The 17,214-nt window shown below is 49.3% G+C and overlaps 1 protein-coding gene across 2 annotated transcripts in view; it reads right to left on the minus strand.

Moving 5' to 3' along the window:
• The window catches only part of RFX4 (regulatory factor X4), an 87,040-nt gene extending 74,073 nt beyond the window's left edge, over positions 1 to 12,967 (minus strand). For both annotated transcript variants that reach the window (XM_039725608.1, XM_039725606.1), the window contains exon 1: positions 12,548 to 12,967. In XM_039725608.1, coding sequence (XP_039581542.1) covers positions 12,548 to 12,590 — 43 coding nt within the window. In that variant the 5' untranslated portion in view covers positions 12,591 to 12,967. The remainder of the gene's footprint in view (positions 1 to 12,547) is intronic.
• Between the last annotated feature and the right edge of the window lie 4,247 nt (positions 12,968 to 17,214).

Consider the following 17,214-nt stretch of genomic DNA (forward strand, 5'->3'; position numbering starts at 1 on the left):
TAATTTCTAAATGCTATCTGAATGAAAGTAAGGAAAAATGAGCCAGTATTTGTAATATTTTGACAAATGCAAGTGAAGACTTCATCTTGTAACACTTCAATGTCTTGGAGCAATTGGTAATAGCTTATGAGACAAATCACTAGTTCAAAACAGTCCCTTAAAGGCAAAAGAGAGGATCCCTTTCTCTCAGGAGTAATGATTAGGAGATAAACCTGAAGTCTGACCCTCCAACTACTAAACACCTATTCTACTACCTGCTGTATACAACATCTGGTCTGAGTAAAAGCAGGATTCATGTTCTGTATCTCTTTCACACCTTGCAGCACAGCACTGCTGGTTACAGGCACATTTGCTACCTGAGAAGTGTAATGCTGCTGGAGTGCTATGCAGGTTGGCTACAGCAGTACATTTCAAACTTTTAAAGAAACACACTGCTTGAAAGAAAGCAAAAATCACTTTATCTACAAAGCCTCAGTGTACTGCAAAAGCAAGACCTAAACAAGATCTTGCTTAGCCTCAGCACACTGTTATGAACAAGTGTGTCTGTGACATGACAGGGCTTAGCAGCCACTGGCTCCCATTGAGGGCACTGAGCTTACCAAAATCTACTAAAATCAAGAAGAACAAGCTACTAGAGACAGCAAATCACACAGTAATTTTCTAGGTGATGTAATCAAAATGTTTCTCTAATCAAAATGTTCCTCCTCTCCGCTGCCAGATGAAAGGTTTGTGAGACCATACAAGGGTCACTGTGCAGCTGCTGCTCCCTGTGACTGCTTCAGCACAGACACTCCTAGTCCACAGACTGGCTCCTCTCTAACCATCGAGGGGGACCTGCCACACAGAGCCTGGTTCTGCTCCTTGCTGCCTCATTCGGTGCATCAGCTGGCAAGGCACACACCCTTCAGTCAGTGCATGAGAGCTGTCAGGAACATCTTCAAGCTCCACAGGAAATCATGCCAGTGTCCTCCTTGGTCCTGCACAGCCATCTTCTGTTCTTCCAAGAGACCTGTTCCTCAGGGATGACAGTGACACATGGCCTCGGTGCAGATGGCAGAGCTGCTACCCTGACAAGCTGCCAGATACCTTGGTGTTTTGTTTGCTAATCTAACTTTTTACTTCATTTCCAACAGGGGAAAATGTCAGGCAGTCTTGTTGCAGTCCTTTCTTTTGTTCCCATTTCTTGGCATACAATTCTATTGGATCTACTTCAGGGTTAATGGACACTGGTCCAGGGCACTTTGTAGATGTTGGCAGGAATGTTTTTGTTCTTTTTCTTTGACTTATGATTCTGGAAAAGCATTGTGAAGATTCACCATGATATCATAAGAATGCAAAGAATAACTCTCTTGACTGTGAGAGAGCTCTTCTGTTTAGCCAGATCTTCACTCCCAGTATTTATTTTCTTCTGAACTATTTGATAAAGTATATTAAAAATTGACAGGCCATACTTAAACTAATAACAAAAAGCACCACAGTTAATAATTTTTAACTCCTCCAGAATACTAGGGCAGAAAAGCTGGAATTTATGAGATGTGCTATTCTTCTTACGCTGTGCACTGTGCAGAAGTTCATCTGAATGTGATTCTTTCATTTAAGTATTCTGTCAACAATATTCCTTGTTAAGAAGGTGCATCCCAAATGCAGATAAAACACCCCCATAAGCCCTATACTACAAGTTGCTTCTGCATAATGATTCTGGTGTTTAGGGCAGCCACTACCCCTAGTTCCTAAGGAACTCCTATCTGCCTCCTTCTCTGGAATTACACAGCATATTGCTATTGCATTTCCAACTCAATATGCATGTTAATTAGAAGTAGCCCTTTCCCTCTCCCAGCCACAGATGCTATCTATTGGTCCATTTTGAAGAGTAAGTTTCACCAGACCAGTAATGGCTGCTTGGTTCTTGCTTCATCAAGGCCATTCCTCATTTAGTGACAAAGCAAACCTCACTTGGTCTGATTTCAGTGTGGTGACATTTCCTCACATTCCCTTAGTGACACCAATTCAGCTCTCCCAGTGCTGAACTTTAACTTACATGGCTGTGCAACATGTAGCCAATCTTTTCATCAGTGCCTTCCAAGCACCATCCCTGCAGGCAGCAAAATGTGCCCTCAGGCTTCCCCAGCAGGACGTGTTATGGCTCCTCAGTCCTTCAGGGTCTGCTGCATGACTAAGTGGAAAGGATATCAGTGTCTCAAATTTAACTGCAATGCTTCCTTCCAAGGAAATGCACACCTGTCTCTTGATCATTGCTAGACCTATTCTTTTCCAGAATAAAGCTCAGAGTCAATTGACACCCCCTTTTGCTCCAGATTCCATTAATTTCTTATGCTATTAATGTGAGACACACAAGTGAGCTCACAGGGCCTTAAATTCTAGGTACCTCTCCCATCTCTTACACCCTGCAGCAGTCTCTTCTCCCTCACTTCTGGGTTAGACATTCCCAGCTGCTGCCATGGTCTCTCAGCTCACCAGTGTGCATGAGAAGATGTGGAGTTCTCAAATCCTTAATTCAGCTCTGCTTCATTATTACACAGGGCTGGAATCATTTGGCTGAGCAGGAGAGCTGTGGCTCAAGAAACAGAATTTACATCAAGTACCCATGAAATGCTTCCCTCTGCTTCAGGAGCTGATGAATCCAGCAGACAGGCCAATTTGGCACAGAGATGGTAGTACATCAGTAAGACAGGCCCACAAAGATGACAAATGAAAAGATGTGAGATATGGGTGGGGGATACACAAAACACTGGTTGTGGGGCTCAGGGCAGAGAGAGAGGAGGGACATAGCTGGTTGTTGGAAAGGAGATGAGAAGAAAAGGGAAAGGAAACAAAAGAATGAATGAGAGAGAAAAAAAGCATGGTCAGAAATAAAGGATAGCAGAAAAGAAAGCAACTACAAAGACTTTTTTTTTTTTAATCAGAAGAAAAGAGGTCAGCTCCTAAAGGAATGAGGCTACAGTAAATATTTCTCATTAGAAACAGCATCCAGTTGAGCAGATTGAAAAAATGTGAGAAGACAGACTCAAGTGTGCACAGAATACATGACTCAGGTGTTAAGACATAATAGCAGTAGGAAAGAGACAATCATTTGACTGAAAAAGAGTGTGAACTAAAATATAGAGAGGCTACATTGACTCAGATGGTGACCCCTTTTCCTCCCTTTATGGATATCTACTCCAAATCTATCTGTTGCTCATTACTGTCAAAGGATGCTGCCATCACATCATTCACAACCATTTGGTGGTAAATATGACACACCAGACAGAAACAAATGAATGCTATTGCTCTCAGAATGAACACAGAGAGTATCTGCCTACCAAAACGATCAGAGAGGACATTCATAAATCATCATAACATCCCCCCCCAAAGACTGGTACCCCTCAGAACTAATTTGTGTATACAGAACTAGCATTTCATGCTGCGAGCTTTACAGTCTAAATATGGTTGACAAAAAGTCTTTGCTAAGTCCCAATGTGCCTAGACTTACAGATTTGTAAACCTTGTATGAATTTAATTCCTTCCAAACTGTCTTCCCTTCCTTTACAAAGTACTATGAAAGTAGACCAGTGCTTTTAAAACTTGGAGCCTGGCTCTTCTGAGAAGACTCCAGTCTCCTCTGAACAATATGCAAAGAAAACTCAGGGAGGGAACACGAGAAAAAAGAGAAGTCTTCTTTCCTACTTCTTTTTTTGCCCAGGACTCACCAAAACAAGAGTCTAGTATTGAATATTCAGCACTGAATACTAACTGCTCAATAGATGGTCTGTTTACAGAGCTCAAAGTGGAAATGACCCAGCAAGGAGGAGAGGTGAACACGCTGCTCCATCCATGTGATTAAACTGCTCTGTAAATGCAGTCCTCCCCACTTCTCCCAACCTCATTACAATGGAGGCCATTTGCTGCCCCTACCACAACTCATTTTCAAAAAATGTTTGCATTAGAGGGGCCCCTGCACCAGTATTGTCCCTGTGACTCTACATTTAGGATAGGAATGTGAGTCCCAGCTCGGGAAAACCTGTGCTAGCCAGGCAGTCCAACCAGTGGGATGTGCTACTGCCACTGCTTGGGGAAAAGGAAGCACAGGCACAGTTTACAGAGGAGCAGAGCAGGGAACAGTCCCTGCTTTCAGCCTGCACAGGGCACGGAGTGAATCCCACCTGGCAGCTGCCTTGTTCTGCCATGGACCTTGGAAGTCTCTTCAGCGCTCCTCCTCTGAGTTAACACATTCTGCTGTCACACAGTGAACACCCAGGAGGCCAAGCTGTGACAGAGGCTGGTGTGCAAACACAACACACCATTTAGCAAATGTGTAATTTACGTTATGCCTCTCATAAGGCCAAATTTCCCTTGATAACAAAAAACATAGCTCATTCTACCCTTAACCCCAAGAGGCCCAAAAGAAGCAGCCTTTTACTTACACAAGGTGCACATTTCAGACCTGTCCTGCCAAGAATTCCTGCTCTGGCTCTTTCATCACGTTGTCCCCAGTGAGACCTCTGTCTCACATGCAGCACTGGGCACAGCTCCTTTCCTGCTGGCCCTGGGGTGCCAAGCTTGTTAGCCAGCAAATCTCTATCCTGCTGTTTAGCCTGGTCTGGCACACAGAGAGCTGGAGCTGAAGGGCTGTGCTGAAAGGTGGGTGAGTCCCTCCACCACCACACGAGCCTGTGGAGCCAGGAACAGCCACTGCAGGAGCAGGTATCCCTCATCACAGGACAGCACAGGTCTGCCGTACCCTGACACACAGCACCTGGGGCCCAGGACTCCACTTTTATACTGCCCCACTCCATATATTTTTTTATGGTGTCTATCAGACCACTGTCACCTTAAGGATCAGCCAAGAATTTTTGTTTCCCCTTTTGCTTACCTTTTTAAGGAGTAAAGGAGCAGGAAGGGTTTTACTTTTCTCTGAGAATCAGAGATAGCAACAGCCAGAAGGAGGGTACATGGAAGCTAATGGCATTAAGTACTCGTGCTTAATTAGGACATCCTGCCACAGGCTTGTGTTTAAACTGAATGTCAGATGAGAGTAGGAACCACACAAGTCAGGTTGTTGAGGAATTTTTTTCCCCTTTGAAGGGGAAGGTTTTGTCTACCTTCTACTACCATCCATGAATTTTATTCAGCAAATGGTCTGTTTCGGTGAGACCCTAGAGTATTAGGAAAACATACAGCCCTTCCTGCTTGGCCTCTAACACGGCTGATGGTTTTTTGCAGCAGTTGCACCTTTGTCATAGGGTGCTGAAGTGTTCTTAGCTGTAAAAAGGATGTTCCGTGGGGTCTTTTGAATCAGGTGTGCATTGCTGTCACCATGGAGCGCCGGCTCTGAAGCACAGGAGATTCCACCCAGCACCAGACGAGCACTCACCAGACCCCACTAACGAACTGGGCTCTCCCTCCATATTTCCCTTCCTCAGCTGCAGCTGAGGTAGTTCAAACACTCATGAAATAGTTTATCAGTTAAAAGGATTCTAGAAGGGAGAAAAAAAAAAGTGTGCTAGCCCTTCTAACATTGTATTTAGTGGTACCTCTACTTTTTGCTTTTTTCAATACTTTTAAATTTCCTTTGTCACTGCATTTCTGGTATTTTATTGCTTTACAAGTATAGCACAAGCTAGATCTCAACATACAGACCTATACAAGAACAGAAAGCTCCTTTTTTTTTTCTTTGTTGACCTGTGGATCTCATTTGCAAACTTGTATTTGTGTATAAGACATTTTTCATTTAATGAATTTTACCTGCCTTAACATGAACATCTGTAAGTCTTGCCCCAAGTAGAAGCTGAAGAAACAGGAGTCTGATAGTATAATTCTAAGGAGTGGAAGTTTAAAAAGAGAGGAAAGAGAAGATGAATGACAACAAGTATTTATACTTCTAGCAACAGTATTCTTTAATTAAAAAAAAAAAAAAAAAAAACAAACAAAAAAAACCAGAAAAAAACCCACCAAAAATGGTAATTTCTAACACTTGAAACTTGAAGTCCTTTCTTCCAGGCAAATATCAGGTTTTTTTCTAGATACGATACGATCTCAGCAAGGAAATTAAAGCCCCTAGAGAAGAGAATTTTGTGGTTTTAATTGTTTCAGTCCCTGCCATGGGGTTCGTGAGTGCCCAAAGCTCCAGCACGCAGTCTGTCAGAGTGATGATCGCAGCATCAGACTGTGACTACAGCCAGTCTGGAGAACAGATGAAAACCTAGAATTTGTCCCCAGCTAACTACTCTGAAATGAATGCCTCTAATTCCCAGGGCTGCAAGTTTCAGGAAATCAGTCATTCAGAGAATATTCCAGCTATCTGAAATATATTGTTTGCTCTTATGATAATATTTGGTATCCTGCATAAAAATGCTCAGCATAAGCTGCTAATTAATTGTAAACACATAATTCACAGCTTTGAATCAACTCCTTGATTCCTGTAACAACTTCCATCTCAGAGAAATTAAGTTCAATTACCAATTAAAGAAAACAAAGTGCTTAACTGTAGCTGAAGTGAAGGAAACAAGACAGCACTGCACCCCACCTTTCACATTTCAGACTTGAGGCAAATTAAGCCGTAAATGAGCTTTCTCTTACAGAGTGCAGAGAGAACCAAGGCTCTGTTTAACCCTCTCTACTTTTTCCTGATTTCAAATTTATCATAAAGGGAAGAACGGTCAAAAGCATTTAATCCTCCATGCGTTTATACGCAGACAGCTCTTGCAGCAAGCAAGAAAGACCCTGATGCTGACTTTACGCATCATTTCTAACACTGACTAGTATTTATTTCATAGCTAATAAACTACTCTTACTGCAAATCTCCTGAGAGAAAGATAAATGAAGACAGGCCAGTACCACTAGTTATGCACGTAAAATAGCTACAATTAAGTTGCTACACATTCCCAGCTGTGGGGAGGGATCATTACATGTTAACCCTGGGCATCTGCCCTCTCTCAGGCACACACATGGACTTCAACAGGTTTTTCCCTTGTGGAGCCACTGCGGGATCAGGACCCATCTCTAACAGCAAATTGTATTAGCGTTAAAAGTTTCCAGAAAGCTCCTGGCACATATGTACAATTCTACATGATCTTAAAGAGGTGAGTAAATGTGCCAGTGGTCCAGATATCCTAAAAAACCCACACAAGCCTCCACTGGCTTAATCATCACCACATACTTTTCCTTCCTACACTTGCTATCCATAGGATCACTCAGCCATCAAATATCCTTTACGCTATCCATCTTCCTCACCAGTATGTCAGCAACCAAATCCCCTCAGCTGCCGGGATGCTGGGCTCCAGCAGGGTGGGATCATACCGGGTATTCATTTTCACACACAATGAAACAAACAGAAAGTCCAGCTCAGATGCAGGGAAACAGACAAGAGCATGAACTCGGGAAATTCACAAACCTCAGCACTCACAGAATTTTGAGCTAATTATTTGGACTCCAATGTCACATCAAGTATCCCCAACGGACTGACCTTATATTTGTATTAGTTGCACAACAGCCCACCACTGCTCTCAAGGCATTGTTATGAACAATCAAGCCCCAGCTGTATATAAGGACACCTCTTCAAAAGTCTTGATCTGAAGAGGTACTAACATTTCATCCACAAGCAGATTTCAGTGATCCCATGGTTTGATCTTTAGTTTGCTATACCGAAAACTTATGTTTGGAAATAGTATTCCAGAGGATGCATCTCTTTATGACTGTCCTAACTTGCAAACCAGCTGAAAATTAAGCTAGCAAAATGCAAAGGTGTTTACATTCAGAGACACTGCAGATTCTACAGCTATGCTAACCCTCTTCCTTGCCTGCATTGCTGGATGAAAATTTGCCTTATTTTCTAAAGGCAAGAAGCCGACAACCCTGATGGAAGGAGGATACCCTTCTGATGACTTTCTGTGGGACGGCTGAAGCAGCATCTTAGCACAAAATGGTCCCTTCTCTATTTGAGAAGGTCTTTTGCTCAATATATGTTCACTATAGTAAAGGTGCACCTGAAATAAACCAGTTCAGGCTACAGCTTTCTTTACAGTCCGCACCGAAAAGTTTTATCTGTCAGAATCTTGAGTCTCTTTTGTAATGAGTATTACACTCAAATAAAATCTTGAGGACTGTAAACTGTAAACTGCAACTAAAATAAATGAAAGTTTCCTACAGTTCTATGGCTATTCTTATGCAAAACCTTGTTTTAGTTCTTTTTTCTTTCCATCCTTTTAAAGACCTTTACTGCAGGTAAATATTACAGAGCAGTGAAAAATACCACAATTGCCTCTCCCTAAAAATTTTAGAATTAATTCATTAGCAGACAAATCGTAAAATCATTCTTTTCTCTGAGTCAGGCTTAAAAGATGAGCTTCTTAGGTCAAGGTAATTTTAATCACATTTCAAAACCTCTAAAAAATCCTGACAGATTTTACAAAGTTATTAAAACCTCCTCAGGAATGAAGATCTGATCCAGCGACAGGACCTGGGTTTAGATCCTTGTTCTGCTGCCGCTGCTGAAGGCAGAGGGAGATGCCAGGAATTGGGCCCTGCTGCCCACACAAACTCTGCAGCTCACAGAAAACACTTGTTGTGTTTTGTTTCCCTGCTCCATTTCTTTAATTTGCAAAATCTTAGAAGATACAAAATCACAGAGGACAAATACTCAGGTTCAACTATATAACAGACCAATGATATTTCTTCTGCATCTCCATATCATATCCAATTTAGGATTCAAAAGAATCATTGGATCATCCTAACTGGTCAGCAGGTTAGAGCCTTTACAAACACATATTCTAAAACAATAAAGATTTTTTTTTCCTTATTGGAATAAAAAAGTATAAAAAGTACTCCAGGAAAGTAAGGGAAAAAAGCCAAAAGCAAATTTCCTCTTTACTGTGTTGCAATAAGCAAAGCAAACAGTTTTCAGAAGCAAAATCAACCATTTGTTTGGACTAAACAAATCAGGACCTAGGATCACACACTTTAGCATCATACATACATTCTGAAATGTCACAGCTCTATTCCCAGCTAGCATTCAAGTATTTAGTATCAATACTGGTGATTTCATTAATTGAACCAGGATATGAAAGCCATTAATTCTCTTCAATCAATGCTTAATATGCTAGATCCTTTTTAAATGGCAAGCTCGTAGCAAAGGTCACCCACCTCTGCCGCAACACCTGTCTGTGTTGATAAGAAGACTGAAATCTGGCCACTGACACAAAGTTTTCAACCCGGGCAGTGGAAGCAGCTTTTCGTGGTTCAAACAAACTACTTTAAGGGCCTAATCCCCATGTCCTTGACAGCACTGAAAGGATTTCTGCTCATTTTAATGGGCTTTGGATCAGCTCCTAAGTCTCAGCTTCAAGTCCCAAGGATCTCATCCATCTAGCGCCTGAAAACCAGCGGAGGTTTTGCCGGGCTCCAACACTGAAAAAAGGAGGGTTATTTACAGAGCTGTGCAGGAAAGTTGCGCTCCAAGATGCGCTTGTTTCCTTGGGCTCCTGCTCCCTGAGCGGCGCGGCGGAGGCTTCCGCGGGCCAGGGGGTTTGGCAGCGCCCCGGGAAACCCGCGGCGCGCCGCGTCCCCGGGCGGGCGGCATCCTCTGCGTGGGACGGCTCCTGCGGGGCGAGGCTGTGCCCGCGGGCAGCGCTCCGCACTCACCTTGCCGATGTCACTAGGGGGGGCTGCGCCTGAGGAAAGCCTCTACGAGCGCTCCAGATCGCCCGCAAAGCTTCCCGCGCCCCCCCAGCCGCCCCTCGGGAGCCGCGGGCGCTGGCCCGGAGCACCCGGGCCGCCACCGCCCTCCTGCGCGGCGCCGCTCTCCCCGGTCCCCAGGCAGAGTGCGGGCACGGAGCTCTCCGGTGCCGGTGGGGCTGCGAGGTGAGGGCCGAGCCGAGCGCAGGGCAAGCCCCAGAAGCCGGATGCAGCCTCCCGGAATGACCCCTTAGTGCCCCACAGCGAAGGGGCGGCGGAGTCTGGAGGCGGCTCGACGGCTCCTGGCCCGGCTCGGGGGAGTTACGAGCTCGAGAAACTGCACCCGCGGACGGGCGGCCGCCTGACGGGGTTAAAGGCGGCGGGAAAACCATGCGATGGAACATAGGACAGACCCAGCGAGAAGGCCCTGCTGTGTGGGTGCCGCACTCCGCGGCCGCGGGAGAGCCCCGAGGGCGCTGCTGGCCCAGCGCCGCCGCGCCGGGGCTGCACCTCGGGGCCGCTGCGCTGCGCTGCCGCTGTCCCGCCGGACTCCTGGGGCTGGGGCTCTCCGGGAGCCCAGGCAGCCAGAAAGCCCTTTGGCCTTGGTGACAGCCCCCACGGGTGACTCTACAGGTTAGAGGAACGGGAGCTAAACTCGATGGAAGCACAGGGCACTGCTGGGGGAAGGTGAAGGAACCAAACCCTTCCCCTACCTTAAAATTAGAATCGCGGGTGATTTTTTTTTTTTAATCCCGGTGGTTTAGGGAAAATCTGTTGAAGATGAATTAAAACATGACTGATTTTTTTCAATGAAGCCATATTTCTCCACAATGCAAAAGGATCTTTACATAACAACTGAAACTCAGGAGAAAAGCTAATTGGATTAAGTCCTGTGAAAGGGAGGTTAAGGTGTCTGAATGAGACAACTGCAAAGCTCCACTTTTCTTGCCATCTGCTTAGCAAGACTAAAGTGTTTTTTGATTAATATTATCTTAATCAATCATGCTGCCACTTATTACAACCTAACTTAAATTAGGAAACGAATAGTAGGGAGGCTAAGCCGGAGAACAGACAATTCTTAAAGGAGGGACAGAAAATGCGGGGCTTTTTTTGTTAGGTTTGGTTTTTTTCTTTCCCTAAAGACCCGTTCCTCTCGACAACGAGATGTTGCCGGCAGCCCCCTTAACCCCGCCTCGGCAGTGCCGCCGGACAGCAGGAGAACTTTCTCTAGCACCCTCTTAGCTCCTGAACACGCTGTGATCCGAACTCAACGATTCCTTCCCCGCCGAACACACTCTCCCCTGACCAGCCCGCCTGGGATTTGTCCCGGGGACCCAGCAGTACATGTGGCCCAGTTTTACCCGGCTGGTGTGGCCGGTGGCGGGCGGGGGCCGAGCCTACCCGGTGCATCGAGCGCCCCGCGCCGGGACCGCTGCCGGAACAGCCGGGTCGGCAACACCCCTCCCCTTCTCTCTTTTTTCTCCTTGTTTTTAATCAGTATTTAAATTTTTCAAAGCGCCCATCGGCCTCCTTGGGAACTAGGGATGAGAAAGACCTTCGCAGGTTTGTGGCGGCACGGAGCGAAGCGGTTCCGAAGCGGGACTGCCTCTCCCTGTGGCCCCTTGCCCCGTCTCCACCCACACCAGCTTCCCCGCACAGCGCCGGCAGCCCCGGAGGAGCCGGGACGGAGCGGCGAGGCCCCGAGGGAGCGGCGGAACGCTGCCCCGAGCCCGTCGGGGAGGCGCGGAGGGGACGCGACCGCTCTGCGGGGCTGGGGCAGCTCAGCTCCGCGGCCACCTCGCCGCCGGGCACGGCGGTCACAGCCGGCGCGGTGGCTGCCGGAGGGACGGGATGGATCAGGAGCGGGAGGGCCGTCCCGGGCTGAGCCCTACCTAACTTGCGGGCTGTCCGCCTGGGCGGGCAGGCAGGGAGGGAGGGGAGAGGGAGGGGGTGTTCTCCTGTGCTAATAAAATAAATGAAATTTTCAGAGGTGACTGTGGCGGCCGCCCGCCCTCCTCGGCACGCGGAAGCCCGGGGGCTGCGGCGGGTGGGAACCGCGGGCCGGGGCCGGGAGGGCAGGGGCCGTCGTTTCGGGGGGCTGCCGGCTGACAGCGGCAAGACCTAGGCCTGGGGCCTGCCCCACGTCCCCCGCCGCCCCGGGCCTGGCCAGGCTGGGCCGGGGGCAGAGGCGGCCGTCGGGTGGCGGAGCGCGGGCTGCGGCCCTCGGGGCGGGCGGCCTCGCCCCTGCCGCCGTCCCTGTCCCCTCCCGCCGGGCTCCTTGCCGCTGGCGGCGCCCGCTGGTGGTACTTCGGCCGCCGTTCTCCCGCCCGGTTACAGGACCGGCCAGGGCATCTTTTGGAGGTGCGGGGAGAGAGACCCAGCCCTGCCCTTCCCCAAACTTCCTTCCCTCCGAATCGGCCCAGCACCGACTTCACCCGCGGGACAGGATGACCTCGGTGCTGGGTTTGCCCTAACCCACCAATCCCCTTCCCTAGTAAACCTAGTTTTCTCGCCCAAACTGTTTTCTCGCCTCGTTGCTGCTCTAACCTAAGTGAGCGCCTAAAACTAGAAGCGGAGAAGTAATTAGTTTGCTGGCCGGCAGCCTATGATGAATAGCAAAAAAAAAGAAAATAAAAAACCACTCTCTGCTCCGTCGTATCTGCGAGTGGAACCACAGGGCTCCTGCAGCCCGGGAGCGAGAGCTCCCCCTCCGCGGCCCCGCACCCCGCTCCCGCACACGCCCGGGCTCATTTGCCTGCGAGGCCGGGGCGGCGGGCGGCTCCCCCCGCTGCCGCCGCGCTGCCCCCGCCGCCACGGTCAAGTTGAAAAGTCCTTCCTGAGGGGCGAAAGGAGCCCGCTGCCTGCGGGGAGGGCTTACCTGTGGAGTCCATATCGGGTTCCTCCAGCAACCCGCAATGCATGCTCTTCCCATGGACGGGACGGGAGCCCCAAGGTCCCGGGGTGTGCAGAGCCCCTATCTCAGAGATGCGCGGGGGAGAGGGAGCTGGGTGGCGGCGAGGGGGTGGGGAGAGAGGACAGAGGCAGATAGTTGGGGAGGGGGGGGGTAGAGCGGGAGAGAGGGACACTCCGTAATCCAGCGGGGCAAAGCCAGACCCGTCAAAATGTTTGCGGATGTTTCATGGGAAAAAGCATCATTTTATAGAAGCCCTGATGGGAGAAATGTCATTGATAGGCCAGCCAGCCTGATGAATGGCTGCTACTCAGATGGGGATGTGGCAAGGCTCAATGTGAAGCCCATTGTGATGCTGTTTTGAATAAGAAAAGCTTTCCTCCAAAAAGGGGGGCCTTAGATCTACGCAATCCCAACACTTCGACTTCCCTCTTCTATTAGAGCATTAGAAACGTTTTTCTTATTTAAAGTTCCAGCGGTCTTTCCACTCCTCCTTTCCCTCCCCCAACCCCCACCCAAGGTCCTTGGCTCATTACAGACCGAGATCAAAATTGGCTTAGATCTTCAAACGGGCAGTAGGTTTGGGGTTGTGCTCTTTGGGGCTGCCGGGTGTGCGTGCAGCGCGGCCGAGCTCCCCTCCTCCTCCTCCTCCTCCTCCCGGTGGGCTCTGGGTTAGGAGCCTTCGCGGGCACATGGCATTGGAAGCTGCACAGCTTCCCAGATATCTTGTAAGATTAGTTTATTAGAGAAAAAAAAAAAAGAAAAAAAAAAAAAGAGGGCGATGTGTGTGGGTAGGAAAGGGGGGTGTGAGAATAAAGAGAAGTTGCCAGTATCTCTGCTGCAAGCGACGCTGGCATGCAGACCTGCAGCAGGGACTCCGGTGCGTCTCCCCGGGCCTCAGGGAGAGAGAGCAAGGCGGGCTGGGGGCCGCTCGCCGCCGGCTCGTCTGGCAGCGGCTGACCCGGAGAGCTTTCCATGGGACCGGGCGGAAAGCAGGGGGGTGGGAGATCCCGATTGCCAAGAGAATTGAAGGACTAAACGGGTACATTTTCGAACTGATGTTGCCTCCCAACTTTAGTTCGAGGATGCGAGAATCCTTTTTCGGGTTAAAGGATTGCGGGGGAGAGTGGGGCAGGACAGAGGTTGGAAAAAGTTGCTTATTCTGCATGCGGTTGTATGTGCTGGAAGTGGAAGTAAAAGTGCAAAGCTAGGGCTCTGATAAAAGTGGCTGGTTTAGGGAAGGAAAAGCTGTGATTAGAATATGAATAGAGCTCCAGGAGAGGAAGAGAAAGGGGGATTATAGCTGAATTACTTTGACCATGGACAGAGCCAACGTTTTCCACTCTTCTCCCCCTCTCCCCTCCCTACACCCAGACTACCCCCCTTCCCTCTCCCCGTCGGGGGAAAAAAACCAACAAAACCACCAACTGCACACAGCAAAACAAGCGGCGAGGTTGCTAAAGAGGAAGCTCCGCGGTGCCTTCGCATCCCCAGGCGGGCCGGCGGCGGGGGAGCCGGCGGGCACCTCGGCCCGGGCGGGCACTGGGGCGGCGGCTGCGCACCCACACAGGCCGGGCTTTGGCGTGGGGAGCCCCCAGTGCGCACCAAGTAAAAATAATCCGGAGAGAGAGAGTGCAAAATCGAGTGCGCAGCCGGCGGAGAAGCCCCCGCGGTGGCGGCAGGGACGCCGACCTGCTCTGCCCGCCGCGGGATGTGGCTGGCGAGGCGGGAGCAAGGCCCGGGTGGCTGATGCTTCTCCTCCCGCTGCCCTCTACCCCACCAAAAACAACTCCAACCCAACGCAGGGGCCATGGCAATCCCGACGGGGAACTTGCATCTCTCCGTTCCCCGCAGCCCCCGGTGCTCAGCGCAGCGGGACCCCACGAGGCGGGCACGGCCGGCTCTGTCACCGCCTCCCCGGCGGCTCCTGCCCGGCCGGACCCATCGCCCCCGCCCCGGCCCCTCGGCGCTGCCCGGACACCGCGGGTCTGGCCCGGCCGCCTCGCCCTCAGCCCCGCCGCCAAACGCCCCTGCGGGCCGTGCGGGGGGTTTTGATTGTCACCGCCAAAACAGTGAGATTCCCCCACCTTTTAAGGGGTTTTCCCCCACCTTCCTTTCCCCCAGGGATGATGCAAGCCCTGAGGGGAGCCCGAGGGGGGCCGTGGGTGAGGGCTCCTGGGGGTCAGCCTGCTCTTTTCAGGAGAGCCCCGGGCCCCGTGCAGGGGCAGAAGCCCCCCAAAAACCCCGGGGACATTTTTGTCTCAGAGCAGGGCCCGTTCTTCTAAGGGTTTTGAAACGCGCGTTATCTTTAACACCCAGGAGGCGCCGCCGGCACGGCCTGTTGGCGGGCAGCTACCTGGTGGCCCACGGCTGCCAGCGGCGGTCACAGCCCGGGGCAGCCCCGCGGCTGAGGCGCCCAGCCCTGGCCGGCACAGGCCCGCGGGCACTCGCCATCCGTCGTTCCACGGCCGGGGAGGTGCCCGAAGGCAGGGGCCTGGCTTCTGGAAATGTGCAACTCCTGCCGTGGCAGCCGCAGGGCACCCATCACAGGCACCCTGCACCTGTAGAAATTTCACCTTCACCGGTGTAAAGCTTCAGAGATGCGTTCGGGTTGCTGGTATTTCAGAGATAAGCAAAATGAAAATACAGGTTTTGTGAAGATAGGGACATGTTCTTTCAGGGGGCGATGAGAAGGATGGGATTTAGCACAGCCTGGATGTCCAGAGGCTTGGGCTGTTCTTTGACAGGATGCAAAGGTGTGCGTTCTCTGTGGAGGATGATGTGTGGGCAGGATCAGCAGCAGCACTTTTGTTAGACCAGAGGTACCTGCTGCAATGTGTTTACTCCCTGCCTCTCCAGGTTCGTTCCTGTCCCCACATTCTTGTGGAATATGTCAAAGCAGTTCCCTTCCGGCTTACCTAATCCCCCCTCAAGTGTCTCAGGTCACCCCAGTGTACTTCACAGCTCCACTATTCGTTCTTGTTTGGGTTTTGCTTACCTATTTAAACAGAATCTCACACTTCTGGATATTGCATAGGACACTCATTAAAGTACTTTATTCTTCTGAAAGCACAGCACATCTCCTGTGCTGCAGGCTGGCAGTTTTCAGATGGAAGCACTGCAAGTCACTAGCTACAGTTTTTTATTTAATACAGTGGGTAGGTCTCAGCAAGGATGCAAAAAGTATACAACTGGGAATTTTCACACCAAGTTCTTGCCTATGCAGATCATCCACAAGCCATAAGATATATGGAGATTAACCCTACACTGCATCAGATGATGCATTTTTAGTGGAGAGGGATTCTGCTGCTATTGTGAAAATAGTACCACCTTTATTCAAGAAAGAATACAAACTTTTGTTGGTGCAGGAAGGGAGAGCAAGATCATCAAGAGAAGAGGAGACATATTCCAAGCTGCTGAACAACTGGATGCAAAGCTGACATACCAATTTAGGTGATCAACAGATAATGAGTTTCTTTTGATGGTGTAGCAAAACAGAGGCAAAGTGGAAGTATGACAGTTTGTATTGACTTACCATCCAGGTGTTTTGAGATCTTTCAGGAAAACACATTTGTAGGACTCATTTACTCTACAGCTGTCTGTGCCAGTAGGCTGTGACCACACCTTTTTTGACATAAAAAGCTCCGTATGCTGGTACTACACTCTGAGCATCTGTAGTGAACTCTGACAAATATTTTGGGGAAAAAATCCAAAAGCGTTTTCAACAAAACCACTGGCAGAGGAACCAGGAAAATATAAACGGTTATATATTAATTTAGCTAATTCTACTTAAAGGCAACTTTAGGCTGAAGTTATACTGAAGTTTTCCCATAGATTCCCAGGGACACCAGCCTGCTTTAGTTTTAGGAAGGGATGGGAATTGCTTGTAAAAGGAGTTACAGAGGATGGCTCTTTGCAATACCAGGGATCTGAGTTCAGTGACTCAGGGGATCCTTCTGGACCTGATGTATCTCTGTGGAGGCTGTAAGATTGCTGGCAACAGCCAAACACACAGTGACACTTCATTATTTTAGCAGTGGCCTGCAGTCTGTGAGTGGTTCCATATTTTCTTGCCTGAGCCAGCAGCCTCCTCCTCTCAGTATGAACCCATGCTTCTGTCAACCTTCCTTCCCAGCTCCATCCCTGTTTCTGCTATCTTCATCTTCTGGGCAAATCCCATAGAAGAAATAGAGAAGGATCTTGTTTCTGTACTGGCTTCTCTTTCCCACTTCCTCATCTTTATTACCAGAACAGGAAATGTTATCTTTATTTTACATATATAAACACCCCTGAGGAAGCTACATGTATAGGTGAAGGACAGGATATGGAGTAAGCTGACAGATGACTTCTGAAATCAACTCTGTCTGTGCTTGGGGAACATGATGCTGACAGATGCAGGAACTGGGAGAGGCACATCAAAAGGCTGCCTAGGTAAACAAGTGCACCAATTCCTTCAAAAGCCTTTAATTGACACAAGCACCACGAGAAAGTGGCTAGGGCAGACACATATGTAGGTATCTGGGAGAAAACGAGCAGAAGAGCAGAGGCATGCAAATGATGGATTGCACATGCACGGGGCAGGAGGCACCTTCCTTTTAGTTGGAAAGAAAAGTAACATGAATTGCAGCTGGCAC

The sequence above is a fragment of the Passer montanus genome, unplaced genomic scaffold, assembly GCF_014805655.1.
Source record: "Passer montanus isolate IOZ18808 unplaced genomic scaffold, ASM1480565v1 scaffold55, whole genome shotgun sequence".
NCBI classification, from domain to species: Eukaryota; Metazoa; Chordata; class Aves; order Passeriformes; family Passeridae; genus Passer; species Passer montanus.